The sequence below is a fragment of the Colias croceus genome, chromosome 19 (genome assembly GCF_905220415.1).
Source record: "Colias croceus chromosome 19, ilColCroc2.1".
Classification (NCBI taxonomy): domain Eukaryota; kingdom Metazoa; phylum Arthropoda; class Insecta; order Lepidoptera; family Pieridae; genus Colias; species Colias croceus.
In genome coordinates, this window is record NC_059555.1 from 7221903 (window position 1) to 7243934 (window position 22032).

The window sequence follows — 22032 nt, forward strand, 5'->3', positions numbered from 1 at the left end:
GATGCATACATTAAACTATCAGGTGGCAAGTATTTAACTGGATTATATAATATTGATATATATACAAACTTGAGCGCAATCCAGTAACATTAGGAAAACTGTGTGCAACAAACGTGAAATAGCAATTTTCGCAACACAATGTTTTACTGACAACCTTCACTATTTCTGGTTTATGAATATATGTAATTTTGCGGTTATACGCAGTGTACTGGGTTGGTGAAATCAAACAGGGCATCATTTCAAATCGAATTTAATATTTTCTATTACATTTATCAGTATCAGGTAGAAATGCTCCGCTCAGCGGAAAGGTACATGGACACATTAATAAATTAACTTATACTAAATCAGTCTAACGGTCGCGCCGAGCGCGGGGCGTCTTAACCTAGTATCACAGATGAGTAGAGCGGTGGGGCGCAAAGAGAAGCGGACCCGCGGGGCGCGCGGGTCGGGGGGCGGCGGTCACTCGTCCGACGCCGACGACAGCTGCGTGCTGCCGCCGGAGCTGAAGGAGCTGCGGCACGCGCCAGCCTCCGAGCCGTTTCCCGAAACCGACGTGCGGTTCTCTCCATTGTCTCTCCCGTCGCTGCTCGGGGTCAGCGTCCGCAGCAGCTCGAGAGCGGCCCGCGCCCGCTGGCCGTCCGCCGCCGCCGCCGAGGCAGCCCCAGACGCTCTATCCCACGCGCTCTTCTCGGGAAGCAAAAGCCGCCGCGCTTCACGCTGCACACGGCGCGATCGCAACGCAAATAGGAATGGCGATAACGCTGAAGCTAGTAACAGTAACGCTAACGCAGGAGTCCGTACACAAGCTGCGAGGCCCGGCGCGGCGGCCGATACGACCGCAGCCGCCGCGTGCGGCACATGCAACATCACTAATGCACCCGTTAATAGTCCAACTCGGGCTGCACGAGATTCTTCTCTATATCTAAACAAAGAAGCGTTCGATATTCGACACCGGATAGACGTTATTCTCGATCCATTGTTAGAAGGAGCGGGCATCCGCGGTTGCACAGACAATAGAGGTGCGGCAAGAGATGGCGCCGAGCTAACCGCAGGCAAGCCTTTCCTTAAATCTTCATTCGATTTTCCCTCTCTTCGCGCGTTTCTGAGACTCGCGACAGAAGGGCAGCGGACGGGCCGCTCCGGCGGTAATAGGAACGGACCGAACTTGCGATCGGTCTCTCCATTTTCTGGCACATCAATTTTCAAAGTTAATCCTTCACCTTCTTCGATCAAGTCTGGCAAGTTGATTTGAGGTTCATGCAACTGCAGAGCGCTGGCTCCGTGAGCGCGCGCTCGGAGACCGGACGATCTCGCCGCGCGGTATATTCTCGCATACATGATGCAGACCACGGCTACCGGAACGACGACTCCAGCTATTAAGTACACGACGTAATACGCTAGCTCGACTGCCTGAACGGCCGGTTTGAGGGGGTAGTAGTGTCTGAAGACGGCGATGGCTGCACGAGTGGAGGCCGCTCCGGCTGCGATGAGCCACGTGGCCGCACAGAGGGCGGCAGGGCGGCGCTGGAGGAGCCTTGTGTGACAACGGAGCGGGTCGGTGACTGCGTGGTGCTGGTCCACGGCGATGAGCATAACGGCTAGCAATGCCGCCAAGCTGCACGCCGAGGCGGCGGCGTCTCCTGCCTCCACCCAACCCGCTGCCTCCCTCGCCGAGTGCTCGCCGAACAGCGCGGGCGCGAGCAGGGAGGTAGTCACCAGATTCGTCGCCAGAAGATTGATGACAAATCTGTAACAATAAGAGACCTCATTGAGCACATGATTCATATACAACAGTTTGAAAACAATGGAATAAAGAACACGCATGTTTTCATTTGTTTGACGCAAACCAAAACTATTCGTGTTTAAAAACATGTCCCTACATCATATGGCAATATACCGAAATAGAGTGTGAGCACGTAGAACAGACCAGAATGCACTTGTCCTTCCACAATTGCGGGCCTGAGGTTTTTACCGAGATTAAGATCTAGTTACGTAAGCGTTTTCATTGTCCTGTTGATACGTTTCGAAACAACAAATGTATCTACTTGACGCTAGAACCGAGTACTATTTCGTAAAGCGTCTAACGTGATTTAATCTGTTGCACGTTGTTATGATTGAATTAGTCATTAAAACGTATTAATTTCGATAGCTATTAGACTTTAGAGGCTTAGGTAATGACCGTACTCATTTTGTAAGCTTGAGATATAAAACATAGTCGTTGTTAATTATACAACGTCCATATTTATGTTTTAGCATACCTATTTGGTTTTTAAGAATTAACATTTAGCGTAAATTCAAGGGCGTGTGTAAAATATTTGACAATATTGCGACACGTTTGTAAATAAGATAAACCTGTTCACATAAATAATTAAAATTTTATCGTGATTTGTGCGATATACGTATAACAACGTCTATTAAATAACATTTATTTGATAAACCTGAGCGTTTATTTTTGTTGACTTTCTATAACACGCTCCAAGGAAAGGTTGTTTCTCGAATTAAATAACCTTAGGAGATGTAGATAGACACATAACATGTGAATAAAGTTATTTAGACAAGCAATTTATTGTTTTATTTTAATTTAGATAACATTTCAACAAATTTAAAATATTTTAACGTTTAAGATGTTCTTGAAATAAGAAATTATGAATCATAAAGTTTTATTACCTGCTTTTTATTTTAATTAATGGTATATATTCAATTTAAAGGGTTCTTAAAACTTCGAAGACGATTTTTTATCCAGATTCATAATCTTTAATGTTGATCAATGCAATTAGTAATAATATTATTATTCTCAGTCAAGGTGACTATTAAGTGACTTAACAAAATTAAAAAATATATACGTAATTAGGTAAGTATACAATAATGCTAGTTCTTTTAGGTGGATTTGTAGATTATTAAAGTATGTTTTTATACAAACACGTAATATTATATTAAGATAAATAGGTACATAGTATTAAATAATAATATAAGTACAAACAAATATAATTGCAAAACATATTATTTTACCGCGATTGTTTCTTCAGTCGTTCCCATTAGAAGTTGAATTACCATAGACACAAGCCACATGGCAACATAATAATGTTAATAAACATCCAGAAAGTTCCTTATTACATATGCAGGAGTGCCCTTGCTGCAATGACATTGGGCCCTGGACCTTCTACCATGGTTTATTTGAAAAACAAATGTATGCATTATGAATATATCAGGGATGTAGGCGGAATCATTTTTTAGAATTAATGTATCTGGCATCACTGACTGGACATGAACCAATATTGTTTATGCCCATTGAGCAGTCGATGGTTTTAGAATGACCTTTTATAAAATTATTGTGTGAATTAATCACGTTAAAAGCTTGTCGAGTCACAGGTCGAGTTTAGACAAATGTATCGTCGATAAGAATCGTTTTAAAAATAAAACTAACAATGTGGAATTAATGTTACAATATTTTTCTAAATTAATTGTCAGACATTATAGAAAAAAACATAACTCACAAAATAAGAGTTGATGAACTTCCTACGTTTAAGCAACATAAATAGATTTATAAAAATTTAGTATTTTAGTATTTAATTAACTAGGAGAATAGCCAAAAGTTAATCAAACAAGGCCATCACACCAGTCATACATCAGATGATAATATTTTCCTGAGCTGATATAATTATTAAAATAGAAATCACTTATCTCTATCTGAACTTGTCATATATTTTATATAACACACTAGGTAGCTGCACCCTGCGGTTTAACCCGCATTGCTCCGCTCCTCTAGGTCTTGACGTGATAATATACAAGCCTATAGTCTTCCTCGATAAAATTGGCTATCTAACACCGAAAGAATTTTTCAAATCGGACCAGTAGTTTCTAAGATTAGCGCGTTCAAATAAACAAACAAACTCAGCATTATAATATTAACATTAAAATACTTCTAAAAGTAAAAACTATTCGGTTTTGCGTAATTGTTAAAATAATATATATTACCTATTAGACATAGAAATAAAGGAAATGGTACGATTCATATTGCAAGACGGTAAATTATGCCGAGGTCGGCAAATACGTGATTTTATATACAGTATTATATTATGTTTTGTTTTACGTGATATTAACAAAATTAATAATGGACAAGTTAATGCTAGAGTTGGATATTTAATATTATCATGTCAAGGTACAGAAACTAGACACAATGAGTTAAGTAAGGAATTTATTAATTATACTATGTAACAATCCATACAAATATTATAAAGCTGAAGAGTTTGTTTGTTTGAACGCGCTAATCTCAAGAACTACTAGTGCGATTTGAAAAATTATTTCGGTGTTGGATAGCCTATTTATCGAGGAAGTCTATATATTATCACGCTAAGACCAACAGAAGCAGAGCCACGCGGGTGAAACCACGTAGCGCAGCTAGTAAATGATAATTTAATAATTTTTATATTGGAATCTTTAAAATTGTTCCTTGCCACTAGTTTTTTGAATCAGTGATAATACAATCAGTGACAATATATGCGTTTCTTTTCTAAAGAGACTGCATTTTAAACCGACAGTTAATTGTTACATAACAACGATTTAAAAGCTCATCTAAAAGCTTTTATGGGAAAAGTTTATAGCAGTCATTAAAACTGTAATCCCTGAAGAAAACATTTTCTTCTATCTCTACGTAAATATGTGTTTTGTTGTGGAAGAGAAACATACCTTCCTATATAATATAAATTCTAAGAAAAACTTCTGAAGGAAAAAAAAATATTTTTTCATGTTTACAACTAGAGGTAATTTATAAAGTGTGTCAAAAAATCATCATTTGATCGAGTCGTTCCGCTTCTTAGCAATAAATTTCTTTTACGATCGCCAAAATCATCAAAATATTCCACCAATGCCAAATTAATTGCAGTTTTAATATAAATAAAACTGTGACGTCTGTTTTTTCAAGTTTTTTAGTTTATTTTTTGATACGATTATAGCCACAGAACAGTGAGATTATAGACTATTGAATAAAAAATCTCTTTGAATGAAACTTACGTTAATGACAGATAAGAATAATAGAAACAAATTTATTGTTATTTCTTAACCTAACCATATATTAAATTTAGAGACGTCTTTGAATTTTGGCATTGAGATCGCTTATACGATTAATAGCATATAATATTTACTATATACGTATACATTTTAAAAAGTAGAGAACGGGGACAAATCTCGAAAAAATAAATCAACGAGCCAATATAATAAAATTTACTTAAATGCAACTACAAATCAAAGTAATAAATAACACAGAAGTAAGATCAAACTTGTAAACAACATTTTTAAAAATAATCAAGAGATTTTTATCGCATTCGCTAAAAACAGATTATATTAAATCGAGTTTATTTAAGTGTTACAAGGCCGGGGAAACCCTGGCGCGAATACATCTAAAAACGTATGTTTGTATTGGGTTAACATTTTGAAAATGGTCTCTAAAGTTCATTATGCCTATTGCGTTGGTCCGATTTAAGGCAATATTTAAATATGTTTTAATATTTAATACTGATTGATGTTCTAATTTTATCATTTGAGTTATTTGTTATTTATTCATATTGTATTAACGTTTTGAGTACTACCGATTGACGAATCATACTATTTTTCTGCTTGAACATATATTTAGAAGAGAATACGAGCTACATGGATATAATAAAATATCGCATTTTTTCGTTATTTCTTTCGTATAAATTACAAAATATGTTTTCTAATAATAATTTGTTTCAACCTGACTTCGCTCCTGTATTAATATATCATAATTATGTCGTTTGTTATTTCCTGACCTCCTATGCAAAAACTTACCTACGTCAATCGGTCTCTGACGTGATAAACAGACAAACCCACTTTCATATTATATTAGAGATTTATAACATATAAAAATTCTAATGAATTAAACTAATATGTATTTAATGACCAGGATGTGGAAAATCCGTTTTTATCTAGAAGTTACTCCTAATTAATTCAATTGTTATAGATATTATCACTTAATATAACACGCAATGAATAAATACCGTAATATAAATCCAAGTAACTAGTGTACATTATAATATATAATTACTAAGACTACGTTATGTTACTACGTAAGTATAAGTATAATTAAAAGTTTTAGCAATTTCTAAGGTCCATACATAATACATTACACCCTTTTCCTTCCCTTGTTTTATGGAGTAGGTAACTCCAAACATTCTTTTTTATGTGAAAATTTTATACAAAATCGTAGCCTCTCGCACTACATTGATAAGAAACATAAATATGTACTAGCAAAACTAATTATAATCAACAATAAGCATATCGAATTGAATATTTCCCATTTTTATCGATACGCTATAAGTTTTTACTGTAGTTTTCTATACATTACGATTACATTAATAAAATAAATAACATTTTATGTGGATTGATTTTAGAACTCTTCCATAAAAATAAACACTAATATACAAACCACACAGATAACAAATATCATTACACGAATTGCATTTTAAAAGCATTAAAATGGACAAAACCATAATGTTTAGTAACACGATGCATCGTAAAAATTCTTTGTCGATAACGAATAAGCTGTAATTTTGTATGTACATTAGTATGTAATATAAATAAATCTATACTATTATACAGCTGAAGTGTTTGTGTGTTTGAACGCGCTAATCTCGGAAACTGGTCCGATTTGAAAAATTCTTTGGTGTTAGATAGCCCATTTATAGAGTAAGACTATAGGCTATACCTATATCATCTTGCTAAGACTAACAGGAGCGGAGCACTGCAAGTAATACCGCGGAGCACAGCTAGTTTAGAATATTATATGAATGTTGCCATAGATAACTTCCTTTGCCATCAAGGCGAAAACATAACCTCTAAAAAATTAGTGGCCATGACCAAAGTGTCCAAATTTGCGCGGAGATGGATGTCCGTTAATATCCTCTGGTTAAGGCACTAATGACTCATTTAATAATACTTTGTGAATTTGGGCCGTGGAAATGAGAGGCCATTGTTTCGTTATAATCTAAACTCTTGACAGCTAATAAGTGTTGCCAGTGTTAACTAACTTTTTGTTGAGTTATACAGTATTATATATTATTATCTGTGCTTGTAAATAGAATAAAAATATAATGCAGCTATTCACGTGCTGTACGGATGGCATGAAAATATTTTCGTTTATAATTAATACGTTTTAAACCATAGCAGAAATTCCTTATCGATAATAGCGATGTCGCCTGATAACTTCTTTTTGTTTTCCTTGTCTTAGACAATAGTTTATATTCCGATATTATTTCTCTATTTATTTGATTGAACATGCATGTTACTTTCGCTTAGTATTACGATTACCAACTATTTGCCAAACGTTTGGTCCATGTTGGAGGCAAATAGTAAAAGTTATCAAACCAGTTCTAATCCTAAAACGAGAAAGGACGTACTCTCTATGTTTGCCAGTTCCCTGTAAGGATATATTTACTATTACTTACACGAGTGTTTGTAAATATTTATTTGATGTATAAAAAAGGGTTAAGGCGATTTCTAGAGCCTAAATAATATGTTTGTTGATTTTTTATGCCCATAGCGCGTAGTTTCGTTTAGGATCGAACCAGCTGGCGTTGTATGGACCGAGAATTTTTACGTATCAATTTTATATAAAAAAAATTATAGTAGAATGTAAGTCAATAACATGCAAGGGATTTTCCAGAGGTTAAAAGGCTTTAAAAGCGAAAAATGCAGCATATTTATTATTTAATATAGCGAAAACGATAAACTTGAATTTATTATAAATATCCTAAGATCATACTCCGCTGCTTATAATACAATATTTAACATTTGTTTGCACAGGTGAAAGGTGACGAGCAAAATTTACGATTTTTTGTAAACATCGTTTGATCATAGTTTAATATAAACTACGTTTTCAGTGTTAAGAGCATATTATTTAGAATTGATGAAGTATCGTTTATTTTTAAAATTACAAATATAAGAAACAATGTAGAGATAAAGAAACGTAAAAACTGCGAAAATGGAATATTATATTTTACTTATCAATAACATTTCTAACTTGTGTATGCCTTCAATCTATCCTTTTTTCTATTAAGATATACAAATACCTACTGAAATATCATGGACATGTTCTTCATTTCAATTAATGGATACCTACAGATTGACAAACATACAAAACTATAGGACGCTATCTATCAAATGAAAAACAATGGCGGTAATAAATTTGACAGGAACTGACGTAAATAAAAGGTTAAGGCAATATTGGGAAAGGCTTGTAGGAAGTGCAATGACAAAAGACTGTGTGAGTGATTATTTCTTCGTTGTTTCCGGATGAATTTCCGCGTGAATGTCTAGCTTTTTGTGTTAGTATCTGTCATGTTTACATTTACATGTCAATGCGTTATCTGTATTACGATTCTCTTTTTAATCTATGGTAGCATAATTTAGAAGAATAAAGAAAATATATAGATTCTTAAGTCTCTCAAAAAATTATTGTAAGCATTTATAAAGGTTATTTTAAAAGAAAATTAGACCAATATGTTTAAAATGAAAAGATAAGAAAAAATTTTCCAATAATAAGGTTCTTTCTTCACATTTTCATTGTAGATAAATTCTTATAATATTTTTGTTTAAATACGTCCATTATATACTACTTAGGTACATAATATTATAACGTAATTATATTCATGCAATTTTAAAGGAAATTAACATCCTTCTTACTATTTGTAACCAAGCAGTTTGTTTTTAACGCAAAATATTGAGTCACCTCGAATTCGCAAAAAACATAACATAATATTTTGCTAGATGTAAAAATAAATATTATTTAATCATTTTTATAGTTACCTAACCTACCTGTGAATTCTTTTATTAGTGGTATTTGTTTAGTTTCTTGCTTATCTGTTTGTATTTCAAACATTATTTAAGTACTACTGAACTATGTTTTACAGACAATAATATATTATCTAATGGTTTTTTCTATCAATGAGATTTAAGTATGCGAAAACTTTGTACTGATTAACAATATTTATTTCCAAGAAACATGAGCCGCCTTAATTATTATTATGCTAAACTGTTACTTGTTAAAATAACGTATCAAATATCAAGTAACGGTTATCAATAAAAAATTGTTTGATGTTACATATTCTACATGACTATATTCTCTACGTCTACGGTACCGTTTCCATTGTTAGCCATGATTTCCTAACCCAATTTGCCGCCTAAAAATATGAAAAAGTTCCTCTATTTTTAGAAAAGTATTGACGCAAGTCAACGAACTTAAACATCGAGATCGTAAAAACAAAATCGTATTTCATAAAAGCTTCAAGGATCTAAACTATGTAATGAGTCCTTTCACCTTTGCCCCAATGTAAGTTCTCCTAATTAACATTTTCTTCTCTTTCATTTATAAGCGAATAAATAAAGACAGACTGTTTACGAAATCTTAAAATTAATCTAACTCTAATTATAATTACGTTTCGTGTCATACCGTTATTAATAACTGTTGTGAACTTATCCAAAACGCCATTTAAGTTCTTTTGTCCGTTTCATATAAGGAATCTATTTAGAATACAAAACCATCGCATACGAAGCGACGGCCTTCCTCGATGATGATTGTTGAATAATGTATCGAATGCAACCCGGCTGGTTTCAATGTCCACTTATTTACAATCCAGCCCTTGTTTAAAACGAATATTAATTTTTATTGTGTTACACATCTACGGGAGACCCCGAACCAAAATGAACCCAACATCACACACCTGTATAATTAAATAATAATAAACAGTACAATATATCCTTGGGCTATCAAATGACAAGTTTATGGACTCGTAAAATTTAACGAATGTGATTCACACACACCTATCGTATTTTTGACAATCACGTTTTGCCGTGTGACCATTACGAAATTTAGAATCTGTATCGTATCGTACATGTTATTATTATTAAAACCTTAGTGGAAAAACAAGATAGTGTTTATACGAGTACATTGCATTGTTACCAATGCTATTGTCTTTCTGGTAGACAGTGGATACTAGGATCGGATGAAACAAAAGAGGTTTAAACTATAGTTTATGTATATGTGACGGACTCGACTGGGAATCCATGTTCCACACATATAAAGCACATAAGTCATAACCGCACACATGGACTACCACACTCCTAAGAAACACGTATTCAAGGTTTTACCGTGTTAGAATATTCCATCCATATTAAGCGTTATGAGAAATGTTTCTCAGTTCCTAAAATGAACAGCTCTAGAAGCTTCTCGGGCAATAATTAATATCAATACAAATACATTGTCCAAATTAAACAAATGACATTGGGCAAAAGCTACTTAGCCAAAAGTTTAGTCTTACGTCAATGGCAGGCAATTAGTAACAAGCGATGGCTGCCCGCCAATAATGATCCTCAATCGATTTGCAACTGTTTTTATGAATAATAATTCAATGTCTAGTGGGCAAAACGAACAAAACGTTTTTAATACAAACATTAATCAGTGTTTGTTCCATTCATGTATCATAAAAGAATATTTAAGTATAAATTATAGATATGGGAATCGCTGAAAACCATGAGACAGATAATAAATTTCAGAAAAACCGCGCAATATTTTTCCGCAAAAAAAAAGCGAGCAACGTTTCGTCGAAATGATCAATGGTTACAATTTATTTAGCCAATTAACAGCACGATAATGAATGAACATTTCACGGCCAAGGTTTGAAAACTGTGAAATGAAGATTTATAGCGTTCAACACCATTACTCTCAATTATTTACGTCAAGATTAACATTAACAATGAAATAGCGCGCGAATTTCGAATTTAGAATCGATAAACGTTTAGTGACGTCATCACAATTAATTGTATGCTGAAAAAAGATGTAGATAAAAAAATAAAATAATTTAGCTTGCAGCGGCCTTAGGGCTACCTTCACACAGTAAATCCAATGTGAGACAGATTATATTTGAATAGTTAACTTCCAATTTGCAGTTAATTGCTGTTTTAAAGCATGGGCGGCCATGAAGTGTTATTACTGCTAGGAAGTAGTGGAGCAATTATTGCAAAAGTAATATGATATTGCATGTTCGGCTTATGGCAACAAATGCAATCTTTGTGAAAAGCAATGCCCGATTATTAGGTATCTATGGTCAAAATTCAATGTGATAAGATATAAAATAATTATTATCTATTTGCGTCAAACGCAGACTTAAATATTTAGTGTGCAATAAAATTCGATTGTTTTTACAGATGTCAGACGTAAAGGCTTAAACTACAGAAGAACAATAAGTCATAATATTGGTGCATTAATTTATGCTAAATATTCAACCGCGTAAATTAAATACAAAACAATTATATTGCTATGGTGATTATAATTGTATCCATAATGCACATAGTATATAATTATACAGTTTACCTACATATTAAAATTTACAATCAAAGAGTGTAAATAATTAGTTTGGTCTCAATTTGAAATGAGAACACATTTTTTATCTGTATAACACTAATCAAAATTTAGAAAGACATTTTAAACACAGATTTTAAATTATTTCAAAGAAATAGTTGAAAATTTATTGGCAACATCGTGAATACTGGTAAAAAACATTTGTCAATCAACAAATTAACTTTTTTATATGAATGTCATATTAATCATAATTTATGAAGCAAATATAAAAGCTACGTTGCTGTTAAGTGTTTATACATCTATAAATACCACTAAGAAAACATCAAATCAAGAATATTTTAAATTATCTATTAATTCTTGTCTTATGGATAATATCTGTGTATTATATATTATTGTTATCCATCTTGTAATCCATATTATTATAATCCACGTTAGATATTACAATTATAATTTTTTGTTACGATCGTTCATCCAAAACTGTCTAACAGTTTTTATTAATTTTATCAATTAAACAATTTAATCTTCTCAAAGTTTATCTTTAATCTTATAATAATTATATAATGTAACAACTACAGATCATTCTATTTTTATATTATTTCAATGTTTTGTTGTGCGCGCTTTAAATGGATGTTGAATAAATTAAATATGGTCGATTCATTATTGATTGGACCAGTTTCCTATTTAGATAATGACTCACTCTCAAAATAATATTGTTGCTAACCAAATCCTTATTATATCGAGAATAATAACATATTATTTTTTGCATTGACTAAGGCTGCCAGCATTGTAACTAATTAGGAATAATTTGAAAAACAAAACTATTAAGTGTCAAAAAGAAAAGTGTAGGTAGTGAATTGAAGTGAACAGGTACATTCTAGGGAAGCGCGCTCCATCTTAGGCCACATCTCAGCTAACCATCAGGCGAGATTGTGGCGCTCCCCTATATTAAAATAAAAAAAAAATGTTATACCTAATGTATAACATGTAGTTACCTAGTCTGCAAAATACATATGCTAAATAAGTCTAAAATATGAAAGCTGACAACCCTAGCCATGGAAAATATAATGAGAATATCCATTGATAAGTTATCTATAAAATTATTTTCTAAAGGTTGTAAAACTTCTGTCTACCATTCATGAGTAGGTTAGTTTTAAGGTGACGGCGTATTATCATTGAAAATGAAAAGTTACATCATGTTCTAACATTGTACTCATACAAGTTACTTATTTTAATTTCCTTTTTAACCCATTGAGCCCCAAGCGGCCCGATCGGTCCACGACACAATAGATTTTCTATTGTGTCTGTGGTTCCGGGGCCTGCGTTATTAAATTATCTGAACAATGTTAATAAATTTTTTTCAAAGTTTTCTTCGCCATGCCAATGTTTGACCTTGGATTGAAGATTATTGATATTTGGCAGTTCGTTGTTACTTGATCCTTTTTGTTCCTCAATGCTAAAGAACTCACCAATCGGGCGCATGATTCGACATACTACGGTGTTCAATGGAACATCGTCTAACCAGTTTCCGGTGACATTCATGTGCAAATTAGCCAAAAATACCCGCCAAAACTGTCGGGAACAGATAACCTTCGCGAACTCGATGAGACAATTTCTGTCACAGATTACATATACGGAGAACATGCTTATTGCATATGCATGGCATAATACTTTCTGCGATTTATTCTACAAAATAAATATAATAATACTGAATAAAATGGAGCGTTAAATAAAAATATAATTAGAATTTTAGCGCATTAAAATTTATTATCTCCCACGTTTCTGTCATGAGCTCCACGCGTGAATATCTATGACACGCATAAGACATGGCTTAACTTTAAAATTATACAGCGATCGCCTAAATCTCGTTTTTTTGCGAATAATTAATGCCCTGTAACTTTAGAAGTTGGTTTTGTGCCTTATTTTCGTTAGTACGTGTACGTTATTCTGCGCTCCGTTGCGGTGGTAAATAGTACAACTATGTTATGACGGTTCAAAAGTGCTTCTAGAAGTATAAATAAATTGAATAAATAAATGTTTGATTTAGAGCTGTTTTAGGTATTTAAAAACGATTGGTTGTTATTTAACGATTGTATTTGAGGCGCTTCGAAAGTTGTAGCGTTCGATTCATAAAGAAAGTTATATCAGTCATTTGTCAAACTGTGAGCTGAATACAACCGGATCCGTCCGAGTTAAATATTTTAGTTTTCCATCGATATTTTACTATGATATTTACAGAACTAATATTCTGATATTTTACGTGTTCATTAAAGCTCTGATAGAGCAATTAAAAATGTTTTATTCCTCTCTTTTCATCGCAGTCATCTAAAAAACCAACTGAATAATAAACGTTTTAATACTTAGAAAAACCTATTCAAATTTTGAGTCGTAGCCAGTATAAATTACAATAACTTTAACCCGGATCGAAAAATCTATCCATTGAAAAAGAACAATAGTACAGTAAATTTTGTAACAAGGAACATAATGTTACGTGATTTTATATTCTTATTCAATCACCATTGTTTACGAAATCGCTACAATTATTACAAGGTATTGATTGTTTAGAAGACCTTGTTACCTTTGACAACTACGGAATTACATTCCTATCAAGGTACCTCTCATACATTGTTGGTATTGCAACTTTTTTTAATATTGAAATACCAGAAAACAAACTTTGTTAGATACAAAATACGATAATGACCTAAAACGTTTAATTATTTTGCAATAAAAATATTAAGTCCTTACTCTACGGTGTAAATATCTTTATTTTTTAACGTTATCTAGTACATATTTTTACTTACTTTTTATCTGTTTGGTATTATAATAAATGTCTTCAATATTTATGAATACACACTTAATGTTAGAAAATAAATTTAACGATCATGTATGGGTGTAACATCCGCACTACGTACAACAATTGACGTGTGTAATCAGCTGCTTTCATAATTTTACATTGTATTCTTTATCTTGCCACTGCTCTTTACTTTCAATGCCGTTATTTTATCCAACACTATAAAGGAAACAAGGAATATCTTAATGTCACTGAACACCAACAATTAATGCAAGCCGACTGTAGTTGTTCCAATTTTCACGGTTGATTTAACATTTGCGCCTAAACACGGTCTGTGAAAATGGTACACTGGCTTTTAAAAACGAATTCGAAATTTCTTTTTGACTTTCCCGCGAGATTCTGTGTTGCCATTAAAAAAAAGTAAAATAAAATGCTTTTTAATTGTAAATACATTAGGGTAATTGAATAATAATCATCTAGTTACTACAGAAATGCTCTTAGAAAGTCAAATTGGTAAGTTGATACCATCATTAGCACGGGCACTTAATGTTCTCGGCATTTGTTGGCATTTAACATGGATTCAATTATTTGTGGAAAATTCCATAGACAATCAGCTTTTGATTAGCGTACAAATACACAAACATGATTAATAATAGATTGTTTAAAGTACAAGTGAGAGTTTCGGGTTTATTGTCCCAATCATTGATACGTATCCAGTTAGGTGTACAAAGAAAAAAAACGAGTAGGTGCGTCAGGTCCAAGCGATGACGTTATAATCGTGCTAAATTATTGTTTACAGCGAAGTGTCCCTTTAACAAACGATGATCTTTAAAATCACGCTATACGTCATTAGTCAGTACTGACGCTCGTGATTCCTTTTCGCCATTTGTTTCAATGTATTTAAATTAACATACAATACATTAGAAGCTCGAGCTTATAAAATTTATTGAATTATCATTGCTTGCACGCGTGCTTTGCACCAAAACACGTCAAAACAGCATTATGTAACTTTGAAATAACAATACAACATAGTAGATATTTGGAGGCGAAAATAACTAAAAGTTAAAACCGACAGCGAAAGTAATTATAGTGAATCTAGTTTCAAGTGTTCTAGCCCCGAGTTAATTCAGTTCTTGACACACTTCAAATCAATGGGCAAGTTGAGTCGATCGTCTGTACAATGTCTCTGTCAAGGAGTTTAAAAATTATCTTTATTTATACTCTGTTATGATTGCTGTATAATCTGTTGACCCAATTTCGACGCGACCTTTAGTTGCAACCAAAACATTGAATGTTTTCGATTTACTACATTGAGTAGGTATTTACTATCGGTATGAATATTTGTGTTAAATTTTTAGGGATATAAATTTATTTATTCTGTATTTTACAAGGCGATTCTGTGTTCGCGGATGTTTAGATACCAAAACCAATAAACGAATAATTTCATTCCATTTATTGAATGAGGTCGCTTTATATGTAGTAAAGATAATTCCTATAACTGGTCGTTTTAATTTATAATGGATTAGAATTTAGACCCGTAGAGTTAATATTAGTAAGGATAACTATATTCTCGGAATATTCTAGGCTTAATGAATAATCAAAGAATCATACGTGTCTCGTAAATCTCAACTTATCTACCTGGGATAAGCTTTACCAAGAAACAATGACGGAATGATACTCCGGTTTATTCCATGACAGACACTGGTTAATCGTGACAATTTTTGTAAATTTTATTTACAAACATCAATTATTGGTTAATGTTACTTTTATTATTATTTGAAAAGTTGTTCTTCTATTAAAGGTATTAATTTACTATAAACATATTATATGTAGTATCTTCTAATTGAATAGGCTCGTAGCCTTTGTGCAAAGCATTTGTCGCCTTTGAATTCTAATTTTTATGAACATAGTGTATTATCTTTAGTCTCTTTATTCATAAATAATGAAGCAACCCATAATCAATAATGAAGTCCATATATTACCGACTTCCGTGCAAATACTTGCAACTGTTCATAAAGTTAAGGACTGTTGTTTTCCACGCCACAGATTAGATATTCCAAATGACATGTTAGGTATAAGAGAATTAATCGTAAGAAAATACCGCGAACTCTGACGTCACGTTTAGATAATTATAATGATACAATCAGTATTAAAAACAAAAGCGTATTTTTAATTTGTGTGGTTTGGTAATTATTGAAACTGTATTGATTGTTTTTGGAACCGTTTACATTAGTACAGTCGAGCTATTTCATTACATTTTCAACTTTCATTGCATTAATCTTATGCATTCCGTTAATTTCATCATATTATATTGGTTAATGGCCGGGTACTAGAGTAACCTATTTCAAAATCGATATTAATTAATTCGATAGAACCTAATCGATTTGTTGCTTCATTAGAAATGTATTCGAGTGACTTGGACATGTTAGTGTTAGTTACTGAACTAAATGTTGCGTGTAATTAAAAACCTTAGCCTTGGCCTTTTGTAAATTATTTTATTGTAATTAATGAAGGCAAGATCTGATTACAATGTTTGATGAGATAGAAAATGTCAATAGGAAGCGGGATTCCCTTGTGAGTGAGGAGAGACGCACATTATTTTGTTGATTAATTAGTTTAAGATACGTAGTATATTATTATTAGTCTGTGGTTTAAGTTTGATTTAAATATTACATTGAAGTTGTTATCTGTATAGGTCAACTTTTATGCTTTATCTAGGAAAAAAATACATTTACTATGGGAAATAAACAAGAAGTTTCAAAGTTAAAGGTAGCATGCATACAAACTTTTTTAGGTTAAACGGTTACATTAAATTCATCTTTTATAGAAGATACGCGTCATTGTATCAAATCGACGATCATTTTTATGTGGAATATATTACTTCCACTAAAAATTAACGCTAAGATGAATCTGGGAGGAAATACATCCATTTAGTGATACTAAGCAGACTTCTAAGGTCATTTCATGAATTTATGTCCAATTTGTTTTAAAAATACTTAATATACGCAATAGTGACGTCAAGCTGGATGTGTATCAATGAATTGATAAGTCGTGACTTTACAATAAGTGACGAACGAAATTTCGCACTTTGCCGAAAATTGGATTATGATTGACTGTTTATTATGGTATAAATAGATTTCTTAAGAACTAACTGTGCTTCAAGGTTTACATTATTTATTGCGCTTTATTATTTGGCGCTATCGTAGCACTCTCTCCATTTAACTATCAATAAAATAAACGTTTAAGATATGTCGAAAGTAAAATTAAATTTAAATTATTGCGCTGTAACCGCAAAATTATCCAACAAGGCATTAACACACTTAGCAAAGAGAAGTAGACAGATAATATTCAACCTTACTTCAATTTCAAAGACGCGTTCATTACGAACACTTCATGATCTAGTTTGACGGATATTTATCGGTATTAAATACATTATTAAAGTAAAATGGTGTAGGAATTTAGCTCTCCGGGATAACGACGAAATGTTGCTAATTGGCCACAATTTACATAAGTTGTCTCTTTACTTTGACATCTAATCGTGTGCGTTTTTCAAACATCGAACGCTGTTTTGGTAACCTATATGTACATATTTTTACTTTTTATATAATAATTATTGTATTGGTTTTATATTTATTGCCTAAACAGCGGATGCTAGCTGACTAGCTGAATCCGAACCCACAACAATTGAGCTACAATTACTCCTATCTTGGGGTCAGAACATGACTCAATACCATGTGGAGCTTTATCAAAGTTCAAAGACCGGATAGAAAGCGTGTAAATACAAACATTTATTTATATTACGATAATTATTATGTCACTGGAGCCGGTATTGAGGACGTTTGTTTCTTTATCAAACGTGTCAAGCATATTTTCTGGTTGTGGTCGCTACGTAATTTTCCACTGCCTTTCGGTATCAGGGTTGCCAGTTTTGTTGCTATACGCATCCCGGAATTTCTGGAGATTTTTTAAAGTACTGCAGATTTAGGTTTATTTGCTGACGATATTTTTTTTCATATAGGTATATAGATAGTTTTGAAGAGTTGTTTTCGGAGAATTGAAATAATCAAATGTTGTTTATTTGTGAATATAAAGAATTTGCAATTCTTTCAGTAAAATTCTACAATAAAATAGCAATGAAATACTTATGATTTGAACACTATGTCTCATAACGACGGCTCGTATTCGCCAACCCTAAATGTATATCTTAATGTTAAAAGCATTTAATGTTCTGCATCATTTCTCATTTGCTCAATAGATTTGCAATAGGCATTACGATGTAGATAACGAGGTATTGACTTAAGTGTAAACAGTTTAGCAACACTCGAAACAATTGCTTGATAGTCGTCTCAATTTTAACGACCGAGAAACTTTGTTTGCTCGTAATGTTGGTGGATTATAAGATTTTTATACCTTTTTGGCTATTTTCTATGATCTTCACCGGCAAATACGTCAAAACAGAAATACGTAAGTGTGTGAGCGTCGGTCAATGTTTTCGCACTCATTCTCATCAAGCAATTAGGTTAATTTATGGGTAAATATTTTAAGTCTTTGATATTCGCGTACTCATAGGGAACGCGCGTCGAAAACTTTATTCGCGCTAACCACGGTTTATCTCTTTGAAAGATTGGCTTGAATTAATTATAGATTGAACGAATGGAATATTCTGATATTGGTATGTACCTATTAAACGATGGAATAAAATTATTGTTCCGGAGCGTCTACGTGATAGAATTTTATATTCTCGAATATCAAAATCGCATTAATATCAGTGAAATGCTATAGATTTCACAAGTGAAGAAACTTTATTATTACCTAATAAGTATTTTGCGTGTTTTAGCGGAATAGTTTCAAGTGCAATAACTTCGCTTTGTTATTAATAACTATCTCACACAATGCACGTTATAAATAAGAGTTTAATGATTTATCTGATTTCTTTATTCCAAGAGGCATTAGACGTTAATGACTTGCGGTTTTGAAATAAATAACTGGTCACATCGCAGTTACTGTTACTAATTTTTTATTTTCAACGATGATACGCGACCTTCTCAGCTCTGATGAAATACATTGCAGATACCTTTGTACATACTCTTTTATGTTCCTCACTTACTCAAATTACTAACACTGGCTTTGTTATCGATAGCGAGCCTCAGGTAGACGACGACCGGTACTAATGATCTAATAATAATATGGGGCTTGGCAAAGCCCCAACTACTATGGTTCGGCTTGACAAAAAATCCAAAATTCAAAATAGATTTACATTAATCAAGTTTTGTAAACGTTCATGTTCTGTGAGGACATTGATTTGTTTTATTTTGTAACATTTACTGCCACATCTACCTGTTGAAAGTTACTTTTAAAGTCGTTTTTAAGTTATAGTTATGTAGAGCTTAATGTCATTGAACGTTGCAAGTTGCGACTCTACATTTGTAGAGTTTAACTTATAGCTAACAAGTGAGACCTACTTAAGTAATACAGTCCGTTCTAATCTACGTGGGTAAAGCGTGGAGGATCTTAAAATTTCGCATTGAATTTTAGAAACCAGTCAGCCTTGATTCTCGATTGTATTACGTCCTGTGAACCTACTTTTAAAAGTTTTTCAGAAATCGTGGAAAAAAAGTTGTGACTGGAAACTTACCGATTTGAAATCGTCCTCAATCCAGGTCGTCGACAGAAGACCAACAGGGCCAACGAGTTGCCCGCGGTCGAGACCAGAAACAGAGCAAGGAGCAGCACCTCCTCGACGAGCCGGTCTTTCGTTTCCATCCCCTCAGTCAACGCTCGTCCAAAAGACAAGTCAGTTGATCGTTCCATGCAAAAGTCATCACTACCACTAGCACTGCACGCAACACTCTCAGTTCGTTCAAGTCACTGCAGTAATCGCGTTAAGTTTTGGAGAACACGCTGTACGTTGGCAGCGTCTTTCTCGCGTGGCTGTCGGCTGACAACTGATCGCGGGCCACGGTACGGCTCTGAGTGGTCGGCACTCGGCACTCGCCACTTGCTCGCTCGCGTCCCGCGCCTCGCACCGCTTGTAGAATTTTAACATGCATTCCATGATGCACATGGTCTCTGTCGGCCGTTAAATTTTAAATTGAGCGTTTTACAAAAACTCTACAACTGCCTTATAATTGTTATGTAGAGTTCGGAATGTAGAGTTTGGACTCTACCGTATTCAATTTGCTATTATATTGCATTACATTGCGAGATATTAAATAGTTAAATAGATAAGGCATCTTTGCTCAAGTCTCTTTAAAAAAATCTAATAAGAATAATTTCTATAAAATATTTTATAAATAAAAACTTCCGTCGTTTTGTGAGTCCTATATTTAATAACAGCTGCCTGACAACTGGCAAATAACTATTATGTAGAGTTCTATATTATGTAGAGTTTGGGCTCTACTCTACCATTTCAACTTATTATCCTTATGGATAACAGTGCAGGATATTGTGTATTTGTGTAGTTAGGTATAGGATAGGTCTTTACGCATGTCCAATCTTTGTTGAAATCTCTATTAAAAGTGGTTTCTATTAAATAATTACCTAACCTATAATAGAACTTTGTTTAATAATGAAATATTTTAGCAACGAATAATTAGGTAAATAATTTTAAGCTGATAGATTTGAGAGAATGTCATAAAGATTTTTTTCCGGCTCTATGATAATAAATGAAAAACTAGTGTGTTCTTTGTTTCCATATAGCGTCGTCAAGTGATTGTACAATTAAACAATTTTATCTCAAATTCCTGTTAAATGGTGTTTTATTGTTTTGCAGATCTAATCGTATTGACATTAATTATAATCGTTATTAAGATTATCTTGTTGTGTTGGTATGTTGTTTGTAAATAGAGTACCTAAGTAAGTACATATTATTTCTAGATAGACATATTTAAGAAATAAAATATCTATTCCCTTAACTAGGTATTTAGTATTTATATTATAAAGTTATATTTTTAATCTTTCGCAAATTCTAGTTTTTTCTAAAGTAATTTGATAACAATACCTAAATAAAAATGTATGGAACGTGCTGATTGTCCGTAGTAAATAAACATTATGCTATCCGGGAACATACAAAAGTTCGTTTAAAAATAATAAATATCGTACATATAATTAAAGTTTTAGGAAGAAAAACAATTAAAGAAAGAACTTTCCGAACGATAATCTAGCGAATTCTATTGAATCGATACCCGTTTCCATAATTCCCTAGCAACGCCCTTCGACTTTCTATGCGATACATATTCGTAATTACAATATATATTAGTAGATAGATATTATTATTTACTCCAGTGATGTTAACTTTTTAATTAAATAGACTTAAAATTATAAGACATTTCAAACTTGCTATACTTACACAATACTGAAGAATTTTGTATTATTATTTTAAATGTAAAACCGCATAAAGTATATAATATAAAAGTAACAAATATAAAGTACCTAATGTTAAAGTGAAACTTCTTTAGGCGAGTTGAGAGTAAAATTTCAAGGTCGCGTCATGGCAATACCGACACATCATCGAGTAAGGCGACGACTTTGGTATCTTTGAATCTTGCCAAAAAAGTCTCACTTCTGACACGTGTGCTCGGCACACATGCTTTTTTTATGTACAAAAGAACCTTTCGAGCTGTATCCTTGTAGCACTCTAGCGTATTAACTCTATTGGATTAATTCAGATATTTTATCAGAATAGAGAATCTATTACCGCAACCCTGTAGAAAATAATTGGCGACAGAATGGAGTTACATCGTGGGAAATTAAATAATTACAATGACCGTGTTTAATTGCTTTTAACAAATAAAAATTTTAATTGATTTCTCTTTCCTTTTCCTTGATCACAAGGATACAAATTCATTGAGAAAGTAAAATGAATTATTTATCA

The 22032-nt window shown here is 33.0% G+C and overlaps 1 protein-coding gene across 1 annotated transcript; it reads right to left on the reverse strand.

Annotated features, from left to right (window-relative positions):
- Positions 1-234: 234 nt before the first annotated feature.
- LOC123700362 (tyramine receptor 1) lies at positions 235-20156 on the reverse strand. The gene is made up of 2 exons (XM_045647556.1): positions 19795-20156; positions 235-1747 (listed from the first exon to the last, which is right to left on the reverse strand). The coding sequence occupies exons 1-2, from the start codon at positions 19968-19970 to the stop codon at positions 460-462; spliced, it is 1464 nt and encodes a 487-aa protein (XP_045503512.1). The 5' UTR covers positions 19971-20156; the 3' UTR covers positions 235-459.
- Between the last annotated feature and the right edge of the window lie 1876 nt (positions 20157-22032).